Below are 25,812 nucleotides of genomic sequence, written 5' to 3'. Positions count from 1 at the left end.
ACCCCCTTGAAAGCACCCTTGAATTCTGGGACTTTGCTGACTTTGGACACCAACTTTGACTGGGGTGCAAGGAAAGGAAAGGGGAGTGGCGTGTTAAAGGTACATTCACCTGTTGGACTTTCACACCACAAGGTGGGAAACTGAAGGAAAAGCCTACTGCCTAAGATACTGTAGGGTGCGAGTGTTTACTTCTGGCTTGCATACTTTTGAATTATTGTTGCAGTGTTTTCCCAAATTAATGCAGCGTTCCATCTCCCTTTTAATAAAAGTTTTCTTTTGTTATAGACAGACTCAGTGCTTGTGAATGGGGCGGTATTGCCTTTTGGAGGAATCCAACGGTGATGATGAGTTTTCCCAGTTTTTGGGGTGGGGGCTCAAGCCGGTTCCGTTTTGCAATGTTACGAGGAACCTCTAGATACCCTAGATATTGAACCTGGTCCTTGTTGCTGCCAACACACCCAGGCAGAAGGGTTACATTCTGGGGGGCTCATTCAGGATCCTGAGTCAATACCCCTCAAAGCACATTTTGAGTTAACCATTACTTCTGGGAAACAATTTTGTTATATTTTGGGGTAATTACAGTTTGTGTAATAGCAGTGTACATGTTAGAGGATTGGTGCAAGGGGATGAATATTGACCCTGAGGCCTGCATTCTAATAATAGGGATATCTGAGGCATTGGATGAATCCATTTTACCAAGTGCCTGGGCAAGTGCACAGTGTGTGGGCAGGAGTTCATCAGGGCGGAGGGTGCCTTTGCAGCACTGTGTGGGTTGCCAGAGGCAGTGGAACCCACACAAGTTCCAACCGAGACAACAGTAGTGGACGGCATGTGAAAGTTGATAGCCTCTGGAAGCCGCCACACCACCCCCTGCCTCAAATGTAGAGTTTTTAAAGAAGATGTTGGCCTTCTTAGGAGCAGAGGGAAAGATCATGGCTGATGTACCAGGTTTATTGGGCCTTGACCCAGCAGCTCCAAGCCTGGGGGATGCAGCCTTCCCCAATGTGAGGGCAAAGGCTCTGGGACCAGCACTGGAAAAAGTTATGCAACACCATCCTGAGTGAAGTCCCTATCATAAATTAAGGTTATTCTCTGAGGATGTGTTTCCAATAGCTGGGGAAGAAGGCTTTGTACCCTGGCTGGAACAAACCCCTGAAATGCTGCAAGAATGGGCAGTACAAGATGATAGACACTGCTGTACTAGAGAGCTCTTTTATCTAACACACAACTCTGAACAATGCCAGTGGGCTAAAACAGTGATTTTCTGTGTGGACATGAGACACAATACTGGTAATTATGTGGCCTCCTCAGACTCTATAGAGTCTTTATGCTATTCTTCTTTTTTATAGATCCTTAGATTCTAAGGCCAGAAGGGACCATTGTGATCATCTAGTCTGACCTTCTGCATGACACAGGCCGTAGAACCAACTCAAAATAATTCCTAGCAGAGATCTTCTAGAAAAACATCCAATCTTCATTTTAAAACGGTCAGTTATGGATAATCCACCACGACCCTTGGTAAATTGTTCAAGTGATTAATTACTCTCACCATTCAAAATGTACAGCTTATTTCCAGTCTGAATTTGTTTAGCTTCAACTTCCACCCATTAAATTGTTATACCTTTCTCTGCTAACACATGCCAGTTGTAAAGCACCATATACACTTCCAGTGCTGTTCAGACATTTCATCTATGTATTATGTGACATTTACCTGCCCATGTGTCTTCTGCTAGATTATTATTACTATTAGTTGTCACTGATTTTATCTTATTACAAGTTTCTGTTTGGTCCCATTATTGTGGTATCAGGGCTCTTTACTGGGCTAAACTGAGACATTCAAAATCTGACAGGGATCAAACAAATACCATGCACCCTGACTGAGGGCAGCTTTACAGGTATCTAGGAGAGCAGGATTAATCATTTGGGAAGGCTTGAACAAGAGCTCTTTCTAAAATTAGACAAATTCTTGCTGAGTCCTATTTCTACAGGGAATTAATTCCATAGGTGGCGAGCCTGTTACCAAGAGAACTGTGCTAGCACCAGAACTGTAATTGGCTGGCAGACTTGTACATGAGGGATCATCTCTCCATCCATTGGCTACATATTACCACAAAGCTACAGCCCTGACATTTCTAAGTATGTGCAATGACATTACTCCTATTTCCTGTAGCTTTCAGGGGCTATAAATCTTACTGCTGCACAAGCATGAATGTTTCATGGATTACCACTACTAATAGATAATAATAATAATAATAATTAATAATGCCTGAAATTGTGAAGCTAGGGGGATTTTTCTTCTATGATTTTTTATCAAGACTTTTAAGAGCATATTAGTACTACTTTGTTGGAGATCAAGCAACATACACTATTAGCAGAGTTTGACTTGCAAGCCTCTCATACAAACTCTTTTTAGATTGTAATTTTATAAGCTACTTGAAAACATGTAACAGTTTCATAGCTACAAATTCCTCAGTTAAACATTGTAGTTTACAAAAGTTCTTTCTATCTTAATTTTGTATAATAGCATCCACCACTATATTAGTATCTGAGCACATAATAGGCTCCTGAGGGAAACACTGAAGGAGAAATTTTCTCCAGTCGTAAAATATTAAACATGCTCATGTAGACCTCTGTAGAAAGCAATAGAGCTTGCCCATGAAGGAAGGCATTGGGATCTGGATGAATTTGTGCTCATTATTAGGGTGACCAGACAGCAAATGTGAAAAATCGGGGAAAGGGATGGGGGGTAATAGGAGCCTATATAAGAAAAAGACCCAAAAATTGGGACTCTGGTCACCCTACTCATTATAGTGAACTTTGGATAGTCCTGTTTACAGCCAGGCATAGAGAGGGCAGGCCGTAGGCAAGCTTCCCAACAGACATGTCAGTGCATCACAGCACATCCCTCTCTGAATCTTGAGCCTCTTCTGAACACCGACTCCCAGCTGTGCAGTGACTTTGTTACATGAGCAAATTTCAATCAGGGAATAGAATGAGATTTTCAGACTCGTTTCATTTGTGAGCTTTGGAAAGATTTAAATCCATCTATGAACACACTGTGCCTCTCGAGCTCTATACAATAATTAAAACAAAGATTTTGTGTGGGACTATATTCTCCTTTGGTCATACAGCCATTGTCTGTTAACCCATTGTTAGGCTACTAGGCTAAGACTGGGACTCTAGTTTTTTCTGTCCCACTAATACAGTTTGTAATGCCTCCCTAGCTCTGGCCCAGAATCTGCAGTCATGGATTGCTCTTTGAAGTTTCAGGGTAGAAGTTAAGGAGGGTGTTTGTTGCTGCCTAAAGTAGTGAGACTTGCTCGTTGTGAGTAAAAATGACATGACATATGTGCATGCAGAGTTGTAGCCGTGTTTGTCCCAGGATATTAGAGAGACAAGGTGGGTCAGGTGAATTCTTTTATTGGACCAACTTCTGTCGGTGAGAGAGACAAGTTTCCAAGCCTACACAGAGCTCTCTCTCTCTCCAACAAAGTTGGTCCAATAAAGTATATTATCTCACCCACCTTGTCTCACGCATAAAATATATGGCATGTAATGACTGAGAGTCAGATCCTGCTGGCTGCGGAATGTAGAACTCCCATTGACTCAATGGGAGTTACACAGAGAGGACCAGCAGGGCAGCTTGCTCTTGTTCTCTGCCTGCTCTCGATTGTGTGCAATGGTTAATATATATTTAGAGGTTGTTAGCAAATGAGGAGGAAAATCTCCAACATTTTGGTGAAATCTTTCCCTTTTTTGATGAAAAGTTGGAATTTTCCAGCTGGCTCTGTTATGGACAGAGTCTACAATGGCAAGGCAGACAAGGCAGGTATGATGAGATACTTTATGTCACAGCCAGGTCTTACACAAAATACCATGTAAGCACTCTAGTAACTATCCAAATTTAGGTTTCAGAGTAGCAGCCGTGTTAGTCTGTATTCGCAAAAAGAAAAGGAGGACTTGTGGCACCTTAGAGACTAACAAATTTATTTGAGCATAAGCTTTCATGAGCTACAGCTCAAATGCATCTAATGAAGTGAGCAGTAGCTCACGAAAGCTTATGATCAAATAAATTTGTTAGTCTCTAAGGTGCCACAAGTCCTCCTTTTCTTTTATCCAAATTCATAAATCATTAACCGGGATTTTGCTTTGAAACCTGGAATGTGCAAACTATGTGCTGAAGGTAGATTGAACAGCAGGGGTCTGGATGTGAATGTGTGCAGTATGTGTGCATTGCGGGGGCACGAGCTGTTTAAAGGTCTGTTCCTTCTGTCCTAACAGACTTGCAACTCCTATTGAAGCGAATGGGAATTTTGCATACAAAAGAATTGCTTTTCTGAGGCAGGGGCTCTGCATTTTATGGGCCATGTTCTCTGCCCATATACATAGTCACCAGCAGAAAATTTGGACTTAAATCTTAGTCTCTGTCTCTATTTATTTTTTAACTCATGCTTTTGCTTTGATACTCCATTCACATGCAACACATGCTTGAAGCCATTTGGGGGCATTCGTAGTGCTGTGGCAGCTAAATCAATCTTCCTTTAGAGGTTTTTCTCCTCTGTCATATTCCCAGAAGATAAATCTGAAAATAAATCCAGAGCTCTCATGGAGGCTAAAGATTAAAAAAAGTTTTACATTGACTTAGAATTAATACTTTTCTAACTAGTGAATGATTAAATGTGCATTGCTTCCTGGCTACACAACAACTTAAAATCAATTGCCAGGTGAAAAAAACAGGCATATTTTTAAGTCTTACTCATTGTGTAGCTTGGTACCAGGATGTACATGTTGATGAAGGACAAACTATCTATCAGGATGCAAACGTCATCACACTAGTGTTTGTCCAAGCAGCCTAAATCATTTTCTGCTCTGGTAATTCGTTCTTAAAGTCTGATCCTCCACTCTTTACATATCCCACACTTGTATTGACTTTAAATGGCTTGCATTGCCTTCAGTGGACATTTTGAGGGGGTTCAGGAAGCTATTGCAGGAGTCTATCAGCCCCGAATATAACATTGCTGGTTTACTGGGTTGATTTATTTTCCAAACACTAGGTCTCTACTGTAACTTATGGTAAATAGAATAATTGTGTCTAAACAGAACGGAGCATGATTTTGTATCATTCAAATTTTCTTTTCAGTTTTCTTTTTTCAGTGGATTAATGAAATCCCAGGATTTCCTTATACAGATTCTTCTTGAATAATTCTTGGAAATAGTGAAATAATCAACTGCAGAGAATACGTCTGCACCTTGATTTTTGTGGAACCAAAATGACTAATTATTTATTACTTTCTCTCATCTTATTTGGACACAGGAATTACACCAGTGAGTTTTTTTAATCATATCAAGTCTTGAAGAGATGTAATTTTTTACAAATGCATGTTTAGATAGAGCACTATCTTGTAATCTTTACATAACCCTTTTATTAAATAGGGAATTTGGATGGGTAAAGAAAATGGAGTCAAACCCTCTATTATTAATCCATATGCTGCAGGAAGATCTGCATACAGCCAGCATGGGCAGAAAGGAGAAGGGTGAGGCAATTTAGAAGATGAAAAGAAGAAAAAAACAACAACAAATCTGCTAATCGCACAACACAGGCACAGCACAACTACTCCTAGCTGGTGGCTCAGTCAGTAAGGAAAGGTTTGGCCTGTCACAGCGACCAACGTCTCCTTGGAAACACAGGAGGGTAAACTCCAATCTCCTGAAAAAGTGGGGGCTGGGATATGTAAACAAGTAAAATGAGATAGATGGACAAGGAATCCCTCCAGTCAGTTTGGGAGCTTCCTAGAGCCCTGCTTCAGTTACCATGAGCCATCCAATCAAAGCAACAGGGGTGTGACCTGGAGGAGAGAAGGAGGAGGTGGTGGGGACAGAGACAGGACCAGTTTTCCAAGCTGAACGAGAGAGCGTCCATAGTTTCAGGTAGAAGTAACAGGTTACAGATTAACGTTAAAGGTAAAGAATTTAATTTAGGAATTTAAAGGTAGGAGACTGGGGAATTCAAACATTGCAGTTATATATGAGTCTATGGTTTCAGAAAGTCATGCTTTTAAAATTGCAAGTAAGAAACTTGGCAAACAATTGTGGGGTTTGGACGTTCAGATTATTAGTAGGGGTGCTATTGGGGAAAAAAACAAACAAAAGAGATTGGCATGAGTTTCAGCTGTTAGTCTCCATGGAGTGGGACTCTTTGGGTCAGGGACAGTGTGTAATTACGTGTTTTGACAGAAACTAGCACCTTGTGGGCACTATTATAATCCAGAGAATGATGTGTTATTTCACTTTTCATACCATGCACTTTAGAGTTTTTCAGAGAAATAAGGCAGGGGTTTTTAACGGGTTCTGTTGAGCTCGATATAGGGGTAACTGGGTGAAAAGTAATGGTATGTGATATACAGGATTTTAGAATAAATGATCTAATTGTTCCTTCTGGTCTTAAACTCAATGACTCTAAGGGTTAGGCATCCAATTTTCATTATATTTCAATGGGATTTAGGTGTCTAACTCCTTAAAGTTTCTTTGAAAAATCCAGCCTGAAATTTCATTTTTATTTTTACAATACAAATAAATCTTATTTTATTTTTACTCTGGCCAATTTATGTGAAGCACCATAGCCAGTAAAAAGTTAACTCAGGCAACTGTAATTGCTAAAAACTTTATTAATTAAACAAATTAATGACCATGTTGTCCTTCTCTTATGGGAGACAGCTGATGATGTTGTACAGTTGGGGTAGGAAGCAAAGACATATGAGATTAGTAGACTGCCTTTTCCTTACTTTATCAATGGCTATTAATGCATGTTTATAAGGCACCTGTAGAGCTGTTGTTTAGCATGTCTAAAGAGTTTATAGTCACTAAATCTTTTAGTAATCATGCATATTTTTAACCTTCAGAACTCCAGAATAATAAAGTTATGTGTTACCCATAAATCCTTGCCCACTCTGTTTTGTGCTTTTTGTTCTATGTGCTACATCAGGAAGGCAGTGTTGCAGCAGTCATGTGATTTTTGAAATATCTACAAGGCTGTGAATTCATCACATGCGCAGAAAGAGGTCATACTACTGAGTGGGCCTGGAAGATCTACCATAGAGAACAACTCTGACCCATAATGTGTCAGATTTAGAAGGGCTTTTCTATCCTTCTCTATGCTACTATGGAATAAAACAAGTGAAACAAAATGTCTGGTGTAAGGTCCTGATCCTGAAGATTCACTAACATGGACTCTGCATTTGCATAGACCTCAGTGGGAATCACATGGACATATCAGTGTTTCCAACGGCAGGTTCATGGCCTAAGTTGTCATATTTATTATTCATTTGATCAGTTTTTATTGTGCTGTTACTTTAATCCAGTTTCTGCTGTGAATGTAAAAGGGCCAGATTTATCCCTGGTGTAATTCTACTGATGGTTGTGTCTAAAGGCACTGATTGCAAAGGGTGTTCCAATAGCCATCAGACTGGATTGGCTTGTCTGTGGAAACCTGGTTTAGCACTCCCCCAGGTGCCACAGAGGTCTGGGGAGCAGAGTAATTAATGCTGCCCTACCCTTACACCGTCAGAGAGGAGAAAAGTGATACAGAATAGGGGAAGGGAATGTGAAGGGCAGAAGCAGCAACTCCACTCCTATTTGGAAATTCCCTGAGCGAAATCAGCTCCTGCTCCATGCTCACTCCAGTGTATGCATGGAGAACGTGGCATAGGCACAATATGAGTGGCCTCATGAAGAAGCCATGCTGACACTGGGGATGAGGCCAGACGGTCTGCAGAGGGGTGCCTCTGGGAGAGACTGGAATTTCCTTTCCCCACGGAGGGTCCAATTTTGGAAGCACCATAATTTATTGCAAAATGGTATGATGTGGTCCTAAATCTTTCAGGTATCTCTCACCCCTCATCAGACTGTTGCTATGCCCCTTGATGGGTCACAAGACCCATATATAATATAACACTTATATTATTTTTGGAGATTTGCATCCATCACCCATTCAAACATAAGTTATTTTAAGTATCGGCTGGTGGATACTTTAACAACAAGCAGCTATTGGCTTTGCTGCGATCATGTCTTTCAGAAGATGATGGTCTTTTTTGTTTTACTTTGACTTGGCTCTATAACCTTTGTCCATTCAAAGATCTGGTGCTAGATCCTGCTCCCACTGAGGTCAGGCAGAATGTTGCCATTAAGGTGAACAAATACAGGATTGGTTGCTTTATTTGCTACATATTGGGAGTCTGTGAAAAGGGAACTTTAGGAGGTAGCAGTGCATTGAAAGCAATATTTTGAGAGGAGGGGAAGGATAAGGAGTTGTTTAATTCCTCTCATGCTAATGTCTTAGTAGTGATTCAGAACCGGGCTTCTTGAAGGAATGTCCATGGGTTCCCAAAGACAGAGCAACAATCCTCAATAGGGCAACAAAAGTACACTTCCTACAGGACTTTAGGGCTTTGTCTACACCGTATACCAGCATGATGAAGCTGCACTGGTCCTAGCAATGGCATAAGCAGTAGTGTAGACAGGGTTCAGGCATTTTTACCATCAACTTCTCAACTGGATACATGCTGCAGGATGTATTCTGTTGTTTTGATATATGTTTATTGAATGTCCAGTAAAGATTTTGAAAGGACTATAGTCCTAGTGTCCTATATTACATGTAAGTCATATCCAAGATGTAAGTGTTTTCTCAGTGTAATGTGTTAGTTATGCAGAAGAATATCTTTGTGAATAGAATTCAAACAATTGATTTCTTCAGCCTTATCAACGTGTTGATAATTGTGGTGCTGTGAAATTATGTAAGTGTGTGCAGGCCTTACAAGTTATAGTAATATTTAGCACTTGCATTTTTAACTATAAATGTTAAGAGCTGGGAGGTGGAATTACCTCTGTATACAGCAGTCGGGTGAACATGACTGGAATACTGTGTCCAGTGCTGTCCACAATTCAAAAAGATTGTTGAAAACTTGGAAAGGGTTCCAAAAAGAGCTACAGATTGTTTTGAGGTCTGGAAAACATGCCTTATAGTGAAAAACAATAATTTCAATCCATTTAGTTACTCTATCTAAGAGAAGGTTAACAAGTAACTTAATCATGGTCTAAAATCTCTAAAAGAGATTTCTGATAGTAGACAGCTCTTTAAGCTAGCAGAAAAAGCATAATGAGATCCAATGATTAGAAGATGAAGCTAAGCAAATTCAGACTGGAAATAAGGGTGTGTACATTTTTAACTGTGAAGGTAATTAACCATTGGAACAACTTACCTGGGGACACGATAGATTCTCCATCACTTGAAGCCTTTAAAACAAGACATGCTATAGCTAAAACAGAAGTTCTGGACATGATGCAGAAATTATTGAGTGAGGTGTAATGCAGAATGTCAGATTAGGTGCTTATAATGGCCCCTTCTGGCCTTGAAATCTATGAATTGTGTGATGTTTGTAATGAATGTTGTAATATGTGTTGTTGTTATGAAATGTTGGAAATGGATCCCTTGAACAAGAAATGGTTTGTAGCACTAGTAGGATCCACCTGGTTTGGCTGCCTGGTAGAGTTAGTAGAAATAACTTTTCATTTCTACACAGGGTCCTAGAACCTCAGACCTGTTATAATCCTATACAATTGCTAAATATTATTGCTAAATATTTGCTCACATGTGGAAGTATTAAGCTTATCTGAACGGCCTACATTTGTGTAGGTTTTTGCAGCATACCACACAGCTACATTAGGTTGTCATTTGTCTCAGAGAGAGAGCTAGCATTTGCACATGGTTAGTATAGATCAGACTCTTGCTAGCTGTTTATTTCCTCCCAAGGGCAGCTTGTATTTCCAGTTTTGTGCAATGATATTTTTGACTGATAATATCAAATGGCCACAAAAGTCGTTCATTAACAAGCAGAAAGCTCTTACAAGTGAAGTATTTGTGTAGTCTGAGGAAGTAAGATAGGTTTCGGTATTCAAGAACATGTTTTAAAGACCGTACTTGGTAATCAGTGCCAATCAGATAAAGCCTTTTTCAGCTCTGTGAATCTTTGCTAAAGGGGGAAATTCTTGTTCTAGATGCCTGGTACAGCGAGGCATGACCGGGACATGGCAATCCAGGCCAAAAGAAACTTGGCCAAAACCACAGACCCAATTGAGAGGCTTCGGCTGCAGTGTCTAGCAAGGGGGTCTGCAGGCATCAAAGGACTTGGCAGGTAAATCCAAGAAGCCAAATACATTATTAAAGCAAAGAACCTGAGTAATAAGATGCTATATCAATACGGCTAAAATGGGCCTAAGCTGCAAAATATCAGCTATTGATTGAAGTCAGTGGCAAAACTCCAACGGACTTTCATGGAGCCAGGATTTCAAATGCTCCAGAGTTCAGGGGTGTTTGGATTTGTGAAGTGCAACTGCAACTCCAGTACTATTTTTTTCTTCAAAGATTTTTCAATAAAAATATAAAACTAACCAACTAAACAAAAGAGAGCAATGGAAAGAACAAGGAATTGAAATTAATGCAAGCATCTGCATCGCTAACGTCAAAACAAAGGGATGTAAAGGTACAAGGGCCAGATCCAAATCCTTATTCTTCAGTGAAATGACACTGATTTGTACCTGCTGATGGTCTGGACAACAAGCTTCCTGCTTTGCACATTTAACTTCTGTTTTCCTATTTAAAATTTTGATATGGGACAGGGCTTGGCTGTGAGGTAGGACCATTAGACCAAAGTGCATGGCCATAGGATCAGTGTGCACTAGTTACATGTGTATATTAGTTAATGAGCTCACAATGGAAGTGGACTAGAAAGACAAAGGAAGTATTATTATCCCCATTTTACAGGTGGGGAAGTGAGGCACAGAGAAACTAAAATGACTTGTACGCATGGCCAGACTTCCTTTGTGACCCTGGGCAAGTCATTAAATCTGAAAATGTTGCTTTAGTAATTACATCATGTATGAGTCATGTTCTATCACAACTGCATCTATGTGTCACCAATTTTAATGTAGTTTTCTGTTTAGTCACTGATTATAATTTTTTCTCCATCTCAGCTGAGTTTGACAATTCTTTCAACCATTCCCAACAGCTATGATTTACCAGATGGCTCAGTTTCAATACAATAATAATAATTATTATATTGGGGTTGGATTTTTAAAAATACTTGTATACTTCCTTTACTGCAGTCCTATTTAAAAGTAAAACATCTTCCAACTACCATCTTAGCAGTTTGTGTTTTGTGAAGGTCACATTTCATGTTCAGAGAGAGGGAATGGAAAATAGGTCTTGCCAAACTGACTAGGTGGGGTAAGCAATGCTGATTGACAGGCATTGCTCATTACCACCTCAATACCGCCTTTTCTCTGAAGAGACTTTACGAAGAGGAAATGTTATCCCAATAAGGTGTCCCTTTCAAGTCCTAATAAACTGTCATTCTTCTATATAAATTCTGCCTCTTGTACTACTCTCATTCTTTATTTTATTTATTTTAAACACACGTTTTTCCACAGGGTATTTCAGATTATGGATGATGACAAAAGCAGAACCCTTGATTTCAAAGAATTCTTGAAAGGGTTAAATGATTATGCCGTGATGATGGACAAGGAAGAAGCTCAAGAGCTTTTCAGGATCTTTGATAAAGATGGCAACGGAACAATAGACTTTGATGAATTTCTTGTAACGTTAAGAGTAAGTTTCCAAACAACGTGCTTTTTTGTTATCTAAATGAGAAAAATCCTGTTCCATGACTAGCTGAACAGTCAAGTAATAGGTCAATGCAGTTCTATTTTATCAGTAATACTGGTATCTACATAAATATCAAAGGGACAACATCAGTTTGAAGAATTTCATTTCCATCTAAAAATGAGAAAGGAAAGGTGGTATTTTGGGTCAGTCTGTGGACTGGGAGCCAGGGTTCTGGGGTTCAGTTCTAGGGCTTTACTACAGACTTCCTTGGGAAAATCACCTACTCTCTCTAGGTCTCACTTCCCTATCTAAAATGGAGATGATAAATGTCCTTTGTTTTGCTTGTCTGCTTATGCTGTAAACTCATTAAGGCAGCATGGTCTTCTCTTTGCATGTGTTCATACAGTGCCTAGCACAATGTGTGTGTGTGTGTGGGGGGGGGGTGTTAATCTTGGTTTGGGCCTGTAAATACTACTAAAATACAAATGTAAAAAAAGAGATATCTTATACCTATTGTTGTTACAAGTGAAATCTAATATGGAGAGAACAGAAAGATATTCTAAAAAACATTTTTACCTGTTTTTTCAGTTTGTTTCTCTACCTTTGATAGAAGTCTGAGTCCAATCAGTTGCACTATTTAGTCAATGGTGAATGGCATTTCCTGTCTCAAGCTCTTGTCCAACAGGATGACTGTCACACTCTTCTCTGGGTAGCATTTATGTGCACACCATGTCCCAGGCTCTCTGAAAGTGGGTTTACTAGTAACAGCAGCAGCAAAGCTTGAAGCTGAAACTGGACAGACAGCAGACCGACAAAGGATTAATCTGTTGATATCTGCTTTCAGCCTCCAATGTCTAATGCCAGAAAAGACATCATCATGCAAGCGTTTCGGAAGTTTGACAAAACCGGTGATGGTATTGTAACCATTGAAGACTTACGGGGGGTGTATAATGCAAAGCATCATCCCAAATATCAGAATGGAGAATGGACAGAAGATCAAGTTTTTAGAGCCTTTCTAGATAACTTTGATTCACCGTATGAGAAAGATGGGAAGGTAAGTGGAATAGCACAAGGCAACTGAAGGGCGCTCCATTGGAAAACAAGCCCAATATCCAACAATTAAAAGCATGTACAGCGCATCTGTGCCGTGCTTATTGATACATCCTTTGCATTAATAGTAAAATGGATGTACAGCCATGAGGATAATGTTCTTATGTTTCTTTCCCTCCATTAATACCCAACTGCTTTTTTAATGCAGAGACCTATCCTTTTGAATAATTTGGGCAATTGAAGTATAGTGGGCTAAGTCCTGTGTCCTGCACTCATTGGGTCAGGGCTCTGTTACCTGGAGCGAAGGATTGGACTGGAGACGCTCTGCAGCTGCTTCTGTACCTCTGCTCAACCCACGGCACAACCGTGCCAATGGTTGGTGGTATCACGTAGCAGCAGATCCACTGATTTCACCTCTCCAGCCTGCCTGTGTCACACCCCCAAGCCCACTGCATATAGAACAAAATCTGACCATATGCAAAATCATAGGATTTGGGGTATTTTTGTAGTTACTTGTGATTGATTTGCAAATAATGGGATACGGCATCAGACTATGCATTCCACCTCAGGGCAACAGCACACTACATAATTAAGAAAAGTGCAATTATTGCTAATAAACAGGCCTTGATTTTCAAACCCCTTGTGAGGAGAAGATCCTCCACCTGCTAAAAAACTACAATGCATGGTCTAGTTTAAGCACAGAGTCCCTGATTCAGGAAAGCATCCCTATTCAGGACAGCATTTATGCATGTGCTTAGCTTTGAGCACGTGCTTAAATAACTTTGAGGTGAATTGGCATTGAAGTCAGTCATGAATAAGGAGATGGACTTCATAGAAGATTAGGATTGGAAGAGACCCCAGGAGGTCATCTAGTCCAACCCCCTGCTCAAAGCAGGACCAGCACCAACTGAATTATCCAAGCCAGGGATTTGTCAAGCCGGGACTTAAAAACCTCTAGGGATGGAGATTCCTCCCTAGATAACCCATTCCAGTACTTCACCACCCTCCTTGTAAAATAGTGTTTCCTAATATCCAACCTAGGCCTCCCCCACTGCAACTTGAGACCATTGCTCCTTGTTCTGTCATCTGCCACCACTGAGAACAGCCGAGCTCCATCCTCTTTGGAACCCCCCTTCACGTAGTTGAAGGCTGCTATCAAATCCCCCCTCACTTTTCTCTTCTGCAGATTAAACAAGCCCAGTTCCCTCAGCTTCTCCCCATAAGTCATGTGCCCCAGCTCCCTGATCATTTTTGTTGCCCTCTGCTGGACTCTCTCTAATTTGTCCACATCCTTTCTGTAGTGGGGGGCCCAAAACTGGATGCAATACTCCAGATGTGGCCTCACCAGTGCTGAATAAAGGGGAATAATAACTTCCCTCAATCTGCTGGCAATGCTCTTACTAATGCAGCCCAATATGCCGTTAGCCTTCTTGGCAACATGGGCACACTGCTGACTCATATCCAGCTTCTCATCCACTGTAATCCTCAAGTCCTTTTCTGCAGAATTGCTGCTTAGCCAGTCGGTCCCCAGCCTGTAGCGGTGCATGGGATGCTTCCATCCTTAGTGTAGGACTCCACACTTGTACTTGTTGAACCTCATCAGATTTCTTTTGGCCCAATCCTCCAATTTGTCGAGGTCATTCTGGACCCAATTTCTACCCTCCAGCATATCTATCTCTCCCCCCATCTTAGTATCATCTGCGAACTTGCTGAGGGTGCAATCTATCCTATCATCCAGATCATTAATAAAAATGTTGAACAAAAACGGCCCCAGGACCGACTCTTGGAGTACTCAATTTGATACCAACTGCCAACAAGACATTGAGCCATTGATCACTACCCATTGAGAACGACAATCTATCCAGCTTTCTATCCACATTATAGTCCATCCATCCAATCCATATTTTTTTAACTTGCTGGCAAGAATACTGTGGGAGATGGTATCAAAAGCTTTGCTAAAGTCAAAATATATCACATCCATTGCTTTCCCCATATCCACAGAGCCAGTTATCTCATCATAGAAGGCAATCAGGTTGGTCAGGCATGACTTGCCCCTGGTGAATCCATGTTGACTGTTCCTGATCACCTTCCTCTACTCCAGGTGCTTCAAAATGGTTTTCTTGAGGACTTTCTCCATGATTTTTCCAGGGACTGAGGTGAGGCTGACCGGTCTGTAGTTCCCTGGGTTCTCCTTCTTCCCTTTTTAAAAGATGGACACTATATTTGCCTTTTTTCAATCGTCCGGGATCTCCCCCATTCGCCACAAGTTTTCAAAGATAATGGCCAATGGCTCTGCAATCACATCAGCCAATTCCCTCAGCACCCTCGAATGCATTAGATCTGGAGCCATGGACTTGTGTATGTCCAGCTTTTCTAAATAGTCCTTAACCTGGTCTTTCACCATTGAGGGCTGCTCACTCCTCCCTATACTGTGTTGCCTAGGACAGCAGTGTGGGAGCTGACCTTGTCTGTGAAGACAGAGACAAAAAAAGCATTGAGTACTTCAGCTTTTTCCACATCATCTGTCACTACGTTGCCTCCCCCATACAGTAAGGGTCCCACACTTTCCCTGACCACCTTCTTGTTGCTAACATACCTGTCAAAATCCTTCTTGTTACCCTTCACATCCCTTGCTAGCTGCCACTCCAGTTGTGTTTTGGCCTTCCTGATTACACCCCTGCATGCTTGGACAATATTTTTATACTCCTCCCTAGTCATCTGACCAAGATTCCACTTCTTGTAAGCTTCCTTTTTGTGTTTAAGCTCACTGAAGATTTCACTGTTAAGCCCAGCTGATCACCACATACTTCAGTGCTTTCCTGAATTGGGGCCAGAGTTCAGATTTTTGTTACCACCTGTGCCACTAATTGGTCTTAACAATGTTTTTTGCACTTTATAAACACTTTCAACACACAAACATATTTAGGAAGTAAATATAATTGTCCCTACTTTACAAAAGCCCAAGGTCATAGAAAAGTCAGGGTCAGAACTTGCATCTCTTGTTTCCAAGTCTTGTGCCTAATCCACTAGATCCACAGGTCCTTCTGAACAACAAACTTGACCTCTCTGAGCTGGAGTCTGATCTAAGCCACACCACTGTTGTAAACTCATGGAGCTTCCAAAGCTTCCTGTTATTTGAAACAAGGACATGTCCCCTGACGTTAGCAGCGGGGATCTGGGCTTGCTTTTGTTAACAGGTGGTTTCAGATAAGTGAAATTCATATAATGGAGCTGGTAAGGATGTCTGGCTTAGTGAGCAGAACTAATTTGTTTTAGCCAATGTGCCTTAACACTGAGCTTCAGATAAAAATCACCTTAGCAAAAGCACCATAGTCTTGCTGAGTCAACCAAGCTTGGGAAGCTGGATGCCTGTTTATAATAAGTGGAATAGGCTTTAAGGTCCAGATCCCCCAGTTATTGAAACATTTTAGGTGTCTCCCAAACACAAGACTGGAACAATGACTGGGAGATATCTTTTTTGTAAATAGCTTTATTCAAAGTACTGTATAAATGGTCCAAAGATTAAAACTTCACAAAAACATTTATATAAATGAAGGATTGGAAAAAATATTTCTCCACATATAAAAGGTCAGGCCAATTTAAAAAGTGGATGGGCAGACTAGTTGCTTTTGTAAATGGTTTCAACCCAGAAATGCATATAAAAATAAACAAAACTCAGCTGAGATTTAAAAACTGCTTTCTCTCTTTTAGTCAGGTCTACTCTGAAGAATGGCATCTTTAGCTTGATAAATGGATATAAAACTACAATCTCCCAATAGCAGCAGGAACCCATTCCAATTCATTCATTACAATGTAATGAATTTGCTGTCCAAATTCAGATGAGTCAAAGAGAAAATTAAATGGCAATAGTTGTCTTTTTGAAGGACGAGAGCTTCACTGATTCTGTCTTTGTTTCCAGGGAAGATGAGAACTAATTTCAACTAGGTTCACATAGGGAACAGGACCTCTACATTTTAGGACTTTCCACTACTGAAGGAGTTACACCTTCTTCATTTTCCCTCCTGTCTTAGGTTCCTTCCTAATTCAAGATAACTTGAAGCACAACAAGTATATGGCTTAAATCTTGCTCGTTTACAGATGTTTATTTACATATAGTATGTACGTGTTATGACATGAAGAATGAAGGTTTCCTTTTTTGTTTTAAAATTTTCTACTTTAGGTTACAACAGAAGAATTCATGAACTACTATGCAGGAGTCAGCGCTTCAATAGACACTGATGTCTATTTCATTATCATGATGAGAAATGCTTGGAAATTCTAACTGTACATTTAAGGAAACAAGACATTATTTCCAGCTGCTTAGCTCCACATGATTAAATATGTGCATAATAATATGGTCACGTTTCCCACAATAGTACCTTGTAGTCACTGAGCTGATTTCAATATATCAGAAGAGACAATACTCACTATACCACATTGTTTTGTCAGGACCGTGCTGAGCTGATGGACATCATAGGCTAAGAGGAGATTTGGTAGCACTGCCAATAATCACGCCCCTCCCTTTTCCTCCTGCTCCCCTTCTCTATGTTGTTTCTTCTCTCAGATGAGTAACCAGTTTCTCCTCAGACATGTGTGCTAGGCACCTTTCATTCCCAAACATGTTTCCAAATTCATGGCACAAGCTGCAGCTGTGTTTCAAAGAAGGTACCATAGCACCAGAGCAGAGGATTCTGGGATGTATATACTTAGTATAAATGTATAGGCATTTTTGTAGTATGTATACTGTCCTAATGCTCCATAGATTTATCTTCCTTCTTTTTCCTTCTATTCCTTTATCAAAGTCACCAGAGGGCATAGATGCTTTACAATGTTCTCTTGTAACTGTGCAATTGGAATACCTACCAGTGCTCCACCCAGTGTCTATGCTGGACCTAATCTGAAAGACTATACATATTACGAAGATACTTCTCCTGGGAATTTTTTATGAACTAAAGAACTTTATAATCTTATTTTTTCTTGGCTTTGCTGTTGAAAAAGACTGGACATTAATTAACTGGAAGAGATAATAGGACTCTCCTGTCATGTCAGTGTCTGTGAGAGCTGATGTCTGGTCAGCTACCTGTGAGAAGAAAGGACGGTGAGAGAAGGGGCCTGTCTGAAAGCCATACTTCCTCTAATTATCCTTGCTTTGGTTCCTTTTCTCATTTCTCTTGTGTCAGTTTGTCTTTGTCCCAGAGTAAATTGTTGTCATTGTGTAAATGGTTTACATGAAGCAGAATTTACTCCAATTAATTTGTGCCAGTGTCATATACTTGTGTTTTCAATCTCTCTATCCTTAGTAAAAGACTTGAGGTTTTGACAACAAATCGAGCCATGTTCAGAGCCAACAAAAAGTGCTATTGGCCACATTTTCACAAGCGCTTAACACCCAGAAGTGGAGCTCGATTTTCAAGAGCTCGGCTCTTATTTACATACCAAACTAAGTGGCCTGATTTTCAAAAGTTCAGTGTGTGATTTTGAAAATCTGACCTTAAATGTCACAATGGCAGTTAGTAGCTACTGAGCACTTAAAATCTGGCCCTGAGCTGTTTGGAAACATGGCCTTATGGGATACATACTTGCTAGTTTGTTTCAGTATGACCTATCATCACAACAGTAGGTATCTGGAATTCCTCACCACAGCTGTGCAAACTCAATGTTTGCCTTGATCTGGTAAGACTCTGCACACTTGCGTAAATTAATAACTATGAAGTTGGTGTAACTGGAAAGGGAAATTATTTTGATTAGATAATGTGTCATCAAGGAAATGAGGACTCTTTACATAATGTGATACTGTTGTGGACCAACAAATAAATTCATGTACGTGAAGTAGAAAGGTGCCTTACATGAAAAATACATGTGCCATTTCACATGCTGGCAGTTATATGTAGCCACTTTCTTATTAATTTATTTATTGGGTCTGTAACAGGTATATTCTATACCTTGCACATTTTAAATAAAGATGTAACGTTAGTGGGCTGTGAGAGTCACAAAGTGAAAAATGATCCCACTCTGGCATATACTGTATCTAAAGACTCCCAAAATCCACAGTGATCTGTTGTGCTGACATTTAATCAAGTGAAGTGAAAAGTTTTGTCTTACTAACCTTAATTCTTGACCAGATTGTCTGTTTAATACTAACCATATAAAATTCTAATATCTATTCAAGGCTAAGTGCAATATGCCTTTTCAAACGCAAATTTTTGTTTGTAAATTGGATGAAAAGCTCTGACACTGCAAAACGTATTGTCCCTGATCCTACACTATTAAAGTCAGTGGGAACTTTGCCATTGACTTCAGTGAGCAAAGGATCAAGACCATTGTGATTAATGAAAGATCACTGCTTTGAGATTAGATTTCCCTTCTCTTTCTACACCAACCCTGAGTAATAGAACTTTGTGCAGGGAAGTGAGTGAGGTGAACAGGGACAGAATTGGTACATCCTATTCTGCAGAGAGCAGGACTCTGTGGCCGCTATTGCAATAGGCTGAAAACCAGCTGACCTCCCTTTGGATTCTCTGTAAGTAAGTTCTGGGCCACTAGGGCACATGGTCCCTCCCCTGCCACACCCTTTTTTCTGGAAGTCATTACACATGAATAAAGAACCCTGAAAACTTCCCTGGAACTGTTACTGATTCTAATCCCTCTGGCAATGTTCCCGTTCACTGCAGTAGAACCAGGCCCTCAGTCCGCTTTTTAAAACAAAACTTGTAACTGCAGAAAAGGTAGATTGTATGCGGGGGGGAAAAGGAGCTGAGCTGAAATATTTTTTTACCCTCTAGCAAATATAGTAGAATTCAATGGGGATCTCTACAGTAACAAATATAGTTTTATTACAGGTATGCAAAATCATACAAACAAGCACAGCACATTGGCTGCTAAATTGAAAAAGTTATATACTAAGGACTCGACGCAGCCATCCTTGACCTATGGATAAAACTTGCATTGACTTTAACAGAAGTTCAGTGCACAGATCAAAGGCAGTGTGGACCTAAGGGCTTGAGTCTGGTCTCAGATGCCATTATAAATAATGCTGTATGCTTGGAGCCAGCAGCAGTGTCTAGCACTGTTGTACACTGTACTGTAAACAGAGATAGCTATAAAATTGCATTGCATGAAGTTGAATCCAGCATCTGTTAAACTGTAGTTTCTTGTGCACGTTGGTCTATATGAAGTAAATACTGAAGAGATGCTGTAGAGAGGCTTGTGTGACTGTATCATATATCTTCTAGAGCTTGATGCTGCAATAGGCACGGCAGCAGTTATTAGAATATATGTGGTAATGCACACCAGTTTTATCTGGGATTAGAATTAAGATTCTAAAATGTTATTTAACACTTTGTTCCATCGCATAATTTCTCATTTCTGATCATGAAACTCAAGCTACACCGCATGGTATATAAATTGTAGGGAACACCTTAGGCCAAAGCATGTAGTGTTTTTGATCGGTATATGGAATGCCTATTGATGCCAGCTGGAGCGATGCATGTGGATCAAGGGCAGCATAGAATCCTAAATTGGAACACAAGCCGCAGTTGAAAACCATTGTAAACAATGAGCTCTGTGGTGTCCTCCAGTCTGTGCAGGGGACAAAGGAGCAGGCATTCTGGCCGCATGTTACGCTGATTCATAGAAGCAGCAGTCTGCTCTCCTCCCTCTGCCTGAGCCCATAGAAGCCCTCTGGTGCTCAAACATGTGTTTGAGCTCCCCTGGTGTGTGAGAGGTAGAGATCCAGGGAACAACCACTCCACGGAGCATATTGCCCAGGGGGAAATACTTTTACAGGCAAAAAACACAGCAGAAGTTAATGCTAGTGCAGGCAGACTTAACTTTCATTCTTCGCCTTGTACCGCTGTCAGAGATGAGAATGATAAGCAAATAGAGCAGTGGGAGTAGTGGTTGCTGGGCTGCTAAACAAGCCATTCTACCTATGGGGTGGAAGGAATCGGAAATTACATTGAGAGGCTAGTCATCCACATGGGAGCCCCAGCATGTGCAGGTTTGGAGTCAGAATTCTCCCACTGATCCTTGGTTCTTTGACTGACTTGCCATACACCCTAATTCCTCAACCATATCAAAACTTCCACTTCATTTTTCCTCTTTGTTAGTTTGGTTGGGGCCGGAGGGGGGGGGGGTGGGCAGGAGAGAGAGAGAGAAACATTTGGGCTGATATGATCTAAAATCCTTGTTTAATTCACATTAACCTCATGAAGCCTGCAGTTAATATGTAAATCATAAAGTTATTCCCGGTTCAAGATAATTAAGTTCTGAAGAACTGGGTAACTAAACATATTCCTGAATGCAGATTGAGAATCTGAAACTCTGGTCTGTTTGGGCACCTTTGTGCCAGTCTCCTCACACAAAACTGCCTTCAAACTGGCAGATCAAGCCAGTAGAGATTTCCCCTGCATATGGAAAGCCTTAGCTGGTGTGGACCCCTCATAGGGGCTCCTACATCACCCACTCCTTGCGTCCAGCTCAGGAGGTAAGGCTGGGAGAAAAAGGATTTCCTAGCAGTCTGTGGCAGATGCAAAGGCACTGGTGGCTGATAGCAGGCAATAGAGAGGTCACCGAGATATACCTGGACACGGGGGGTTCAGTGATATAGCATAGGGAGATCTGTTACAATTGGCCGGACGTTTTTGGAAATGAGGGAGTCCATTTGTCAGATGAAGGTGCTGACATATGGCTCCAGGATGTGAGGGAATGGATTGGACAGGAATTGTGATACCAGGCAGTGTGGCAGGATTTGGGAGGGGGAGTGACCAAGCTAGTCACTCAGGTGAACCTACCCTGCGTTATGGGTTATATGATAAGGAGCCTTGTAACCCTGGTGCCAGTGATGGGTTATATGGTGAGGAGCCCGGTAACTCCCCCACACTGGAACCAATTAAATGCCTGGTATAGGAGAGTATGGGTGATGAGTGGATACTGCCCCTCCCTTGTGTTAAAAGTTTAATAGAAGCTGCGGCCTGCCGCTTGACTCCAGGAATGTGCCTGTCCTCATTCTGTAGCTTCAATACTTTTGGTAACTGAAAAACAATTCTATAGCAGTAAATGAGCCCAAAGCCACAAAAGGATGTAAGCATTGTGATGTTACAATTCGCAGCACCTAACTTTTTGGGTGCCTAGAAAATTACAGAAACAGCACTATGATCCACAAAGCCTGCATTAGGCACCTAGGTTCCGAAACAGTGAATGGGGGGAGATAGGCAGCTAAAAATGTGATCCAGAAAGGCAGCATGCTGGAAGGAGCGGCCTAAGCTAGCCAGTAGGAGATACTAACCAGAGGCAGGGCCAGATGTACACCTTACACACCCCAAGGCACAGCATCTTCAGCGCCTGCCCCCCGCATACAGGGGACCTTCGTGTTGCACACAGTTTTCGAGAGGTAAGGTGCCCCTTGAACACCGGCGACCCCTTGGCACGTGCCTAGGGTGACCAGATGTCCCAATTTTATAGTTCCAATTTTTGGGTCTTTTTCTTATATACACTCCTATTACCCTCCACCCCCGTCCCGATTTTTCACACTTGCTGTCTGGTCACCCTACATGTGCCTACTGGAAATCCGGCCCCAACCAGAGGGGTGTGTGCTAAGTCCTTAAGTCCAGGCTGCAGGGAAGTGACTATCTCTGCTTGCTATTGGTGAACCAGGGGAAGATAGGCGGCTAAATGCATGTGGGTCCCGAAATAAAATAGCTAAGGGGGGGCAGAGGTGGCTCTCCCTTAAAACCTTTAGCTTACTGGTTAGCTATTCACCCACGATATGGGAGACCCTGAGTTCAAGTTCTCCCCACATGGGAGGCAAAAGGGATTTGAACAGGGATCTGTCACCTCTCAGGTCAGTGCTCTAACTACTAGCTTATAGTCATTCTAACTCTTTCGCTGGCCCAATTAATAGTTAGTTTTTCAATGGCTTAACTAAAGTGGAACAACTTCAATAGGAGAGATTGAGGGAGCCCCACATCAGAACGTTCCATAAGCGCCCCCGCCCTGCTCCGCTATTTTGTGTGCACTTACTTGAGGGATTTGATTCACTACGCAGCCTCTGAGCACGCCTACCAGATCAGGCCCTTGCATGTGACTTAGGCTGCCAAATGCCCGTCTTCCCCAGTTTGCTAATTGCTCTGGGGCTTAGGGGGAGATAGGTGCACAGATGCCTAGACTGAGTCAGCAGTATGCATGCACAGAGGCAAAAACCATAAGTGTCCAGAGAATGTTTACTGTAAAAACATAGGTGCCAAGTGAGTTTAGGTGCATACAGGGTTAACCAGTGGTAGACTACAGTGGTGCCTAAACCTGTGACGTAGGCTCCAACATACCTCCATGGATCGCACCCATGACATAGAACAGGGGTCAGCAACCTATGGCATGTGTGCCAAAGGTGGCACAAGAGCTGATTTTCAGTGGTACTCTGTTGCTGGCCTGGGGTCCCGGCCGCCGGCCCCCTGCCAGCCCGCTGTCAGCCTGGGTGAACAGAACCCCACAACTAACAAATTAACTATCAAACCCCACCTGTTTAATCAGAGGCCAGCGGACGGAACCCCAGACAGGCAGTGGGCTGAGTGGGCTGGGGTTCCGGCCGCCAGCCCTGCTCAGCCCCCTGCCGGTCTGGGGTTCCAGCTGCCAGCCCCTTGCCAGCAGGGGTCCTAGCAGCTGGCCTGGGGACATTGGAAAACTCAGCAAGGAAAAGCAAGGGCAAGGCTCACACTAAACTGCATTTTAATTTAATTTTAAATGAAGCTTCTTAAACATTTTAAAAACCTTATTTATTTTACATACAATGATAGTTTAGTTATGTAATATAGACTTATAGAGAGAGACCTTCTAAAAACATTAAAATGTATTACTGGCATGCAAAACCTTAAATTACAGTGAATAAATGAAGACTTGGCACACCACTTTTGAAAGGTTGCCGACCCCTGATGTAGAAGCTTAGACATTGTGAGCCAGATTGTAAAGGTATGTAGGCGCCTAACTCACATTGATTTCAATAGGAATTAGCAGCAAAATACCTTTAAAAACCTGGCGCTGTAAATTTTATATTGAACCTAGCCCTGAAGAAGGAAAATACTTTTTGAAATGAACATGGGCACCGCTCTGCTATTGATCTGCATTCAAAACGCCCATTGACGTCAGTGGAAGTTCTGCCTGAGGAATGGTGGCAGGATCCCATTAGCATTCAAAATAGGGGGGTTGAATAATTGAAATTTTTATGAAAAGTGTCTGCTCTTCACAGAAAAAAATGATATTTTTGTTACAAACCAAAAAACCACCAAAAACAAATATTTGGGCTAAACTCCAAAATATTTTGGGTTGTGGCCACCATTTTTCAGTATTTGAATTTGTGCTGATTATTTTTTTTTCATTTTTGACTAAATTATTTTTGAGGGGGAAAACATTTTCGACCAGCTCTAGTTTTATACTATAATTTCTGTTCTTAAGCTATTTCTAAAATGTATTTTCTCTTAATTGCTCCTTTTGAAAGGTACTGGGTTGCTGTTCTAACCTTGTCATTTCTTCTCCATATTCCTGCTGGTGGTGGCATTACTATTGGCCCACTCTACTCTATTGTGATGTCTGAGTTGTGAATTTTATTCCTGTCTTGCTGTGGTTAATAACATCTGGTAACTTTTCTCATATTCACCATTTCAGGACAAAATGTCCTGCTCCATTTCTCATTGTAGGAACTGGGAGTGTTTCAGACTCTCAATTTTGATACCTATGTGAGCAGAGACGAGCAAAAGTTGCCAGTAACAATGAATTTCAATATTGAAATAGTTGACAATTGGACATAATCAGACAGAGCTGAATGATACTAATCAAATGTTTAAAACATTTTTGGAATGTGTTAAACTTTCTGATTTGGTCTATAGCAGTGTATGGTGTCAGCATGGCAAGTAGTTAACTTTGGCTTTCTTGTTTTTAGGTGACAAAAGATGAGTTTTTGAACTATTACGCTGGAGTTAGTGCATCTGTGGATAGTGATGCCTACTTCAATCTGATGATGAAGAAATCCTGGAAACTATGATTTTTGCTGTTACTACTTTTTGCAACAGAGACCGTAAAGAAGTGCAATGTTTTTCAGGAGTTCATTGTGGGTTTGATTTGTTTCCAGCTGATTCCTTGGGCTAGATTTTCAGAAACATGCAATGACATTGCACCTGCAAAATCAGTGGTTTCCCAATTAAATAACTCAACCCTTGCACATGCTTTAATATTTTCAGTAGGGGGCTCATAATAGGCAATTAACAAGCAGGGCTTAATGACAGTCAAAAGAACAGCGTGAGCTGGAGATGTGATAATCTATTTAAGCTGGCAATTGCATTTTCAGTGTAATCGCTTGTCTGTTGTATGGCCATTTATTAGATTTGTAATGTAGATATTCCTGACATATATAAAATCACTAATTTGTAATGTTTTGTTCTATTTACTGATCATCATAATAAGGGGTTTATTTGACTCTGAAATAATTTTGAACAATTATTTTTAAAGTTTCCTTTGTAAAACATTTTAACAAGTTTAAAAAGACAACCTCAAAAGCCTGCAACCGAAACAACAAATGCATAAAACAAAGAACAAATTAACTATCAAACCCCACCTGTTTAATCCAGTATAGATCATTTACATTTATGTTTTTACAAACATGAGCCCCAATCCCGCAACTACCTTAGCATGTGAGCAGTACAGTGGGATGAGTCACATGTGTAAAGTTACCCATAGTCATAAGCATATGCAAGATAGGGGCCATAGTTATGGTAAATGTTCTTTAAGACTTCTTGTGCTTCCATTGAAGTCAGTGGGAGTTTTTCTATTGAACTACAATGAATACAAGATTGAACTTCTTATCCAGGTTTGTTCCTCTAAAAATATACATACTTTTCCATATAACAGGTAATGTATTTATGGAGAAAAGGCTCACAATCAAGTTATATCTCTGTGTAAGCAAATAGGAGAAGACTGCCAAATTTGTCTATATGATCCCAACAACCTCATGTATATTTTTCCATCATGGGGTTGATTCTGAGCTTTGAGAGCTAGTTAGGGAATGCTATAATGGTAAAGCCCAGCACTGATATGGCTTCTGGATGTACTGTAACAAGTGC

The 25,812-nt window shown here is 41.0% G+C and overlaps 1 protein-coding gene across 5 annotated transcripts; it reads left to right on the top strand.

The window, feature by feature from the left end:
- Positions 1 to 5,848: 5,848 nt before the first annotated feature.
- Positions 5,849 to 25,123, top strand: CAPSL (calcyphosine like). 5 transcript variants are annotated; one of them, XM_048850997.2, is made up of 5 exons: positions 5,849 to 5,928; positions 10,051 to 10,187; positions 11,482 to 11,659; positions 12,501 to 12,710; positions 16,887 to 19,323. In XM_048850997.2, the coding sequence occupies exons 2-5, from the start codon at positions 10,051 to 10,053 to the stop codon at positions 16,986 to 16,988; spliced, it is 627 nt and encodes a 208-aa protein (XP_048706954.1). In that variant the 5' UTR covers positions 5,849 to 5,928; the 3' UTR covers positions 16,989 to 19,323. The 5 variants fall into 5 exon arrangements, with proteins under 5 accessions (XP_048706954.1, XP_048706953.1, XP_048706951.1 ...); XM_048850996.2 differs by having other exon boundaries at positions 5,855 to 5,961; XM_048850994.2 differs by lacking the exons at positions 5,849 to 5,928; positions 16,887 to 19,323 and adding exons at positions 9,127 to 9,229; positions 24,636 to 25,123.
- Positions 25,124 to 25,812: the final 689 nt, after the last annotated feature.

Source organism: Caretta caretta, chromosome 5 (assembly GCF_965140235.1).
Source record: "Caretta caretta isolate rCarCar2 chromosome 5, rCarCar1.hap1, whole genome shotgun sequence".
NCBI lineage: Eukaryota > Metazoa > Chordata > Testudines > Cheloniidae > Caretta > Caretta caretta.
This window is presented reverse-complemented; position numbering and strand designations above follow the sequence as displayed.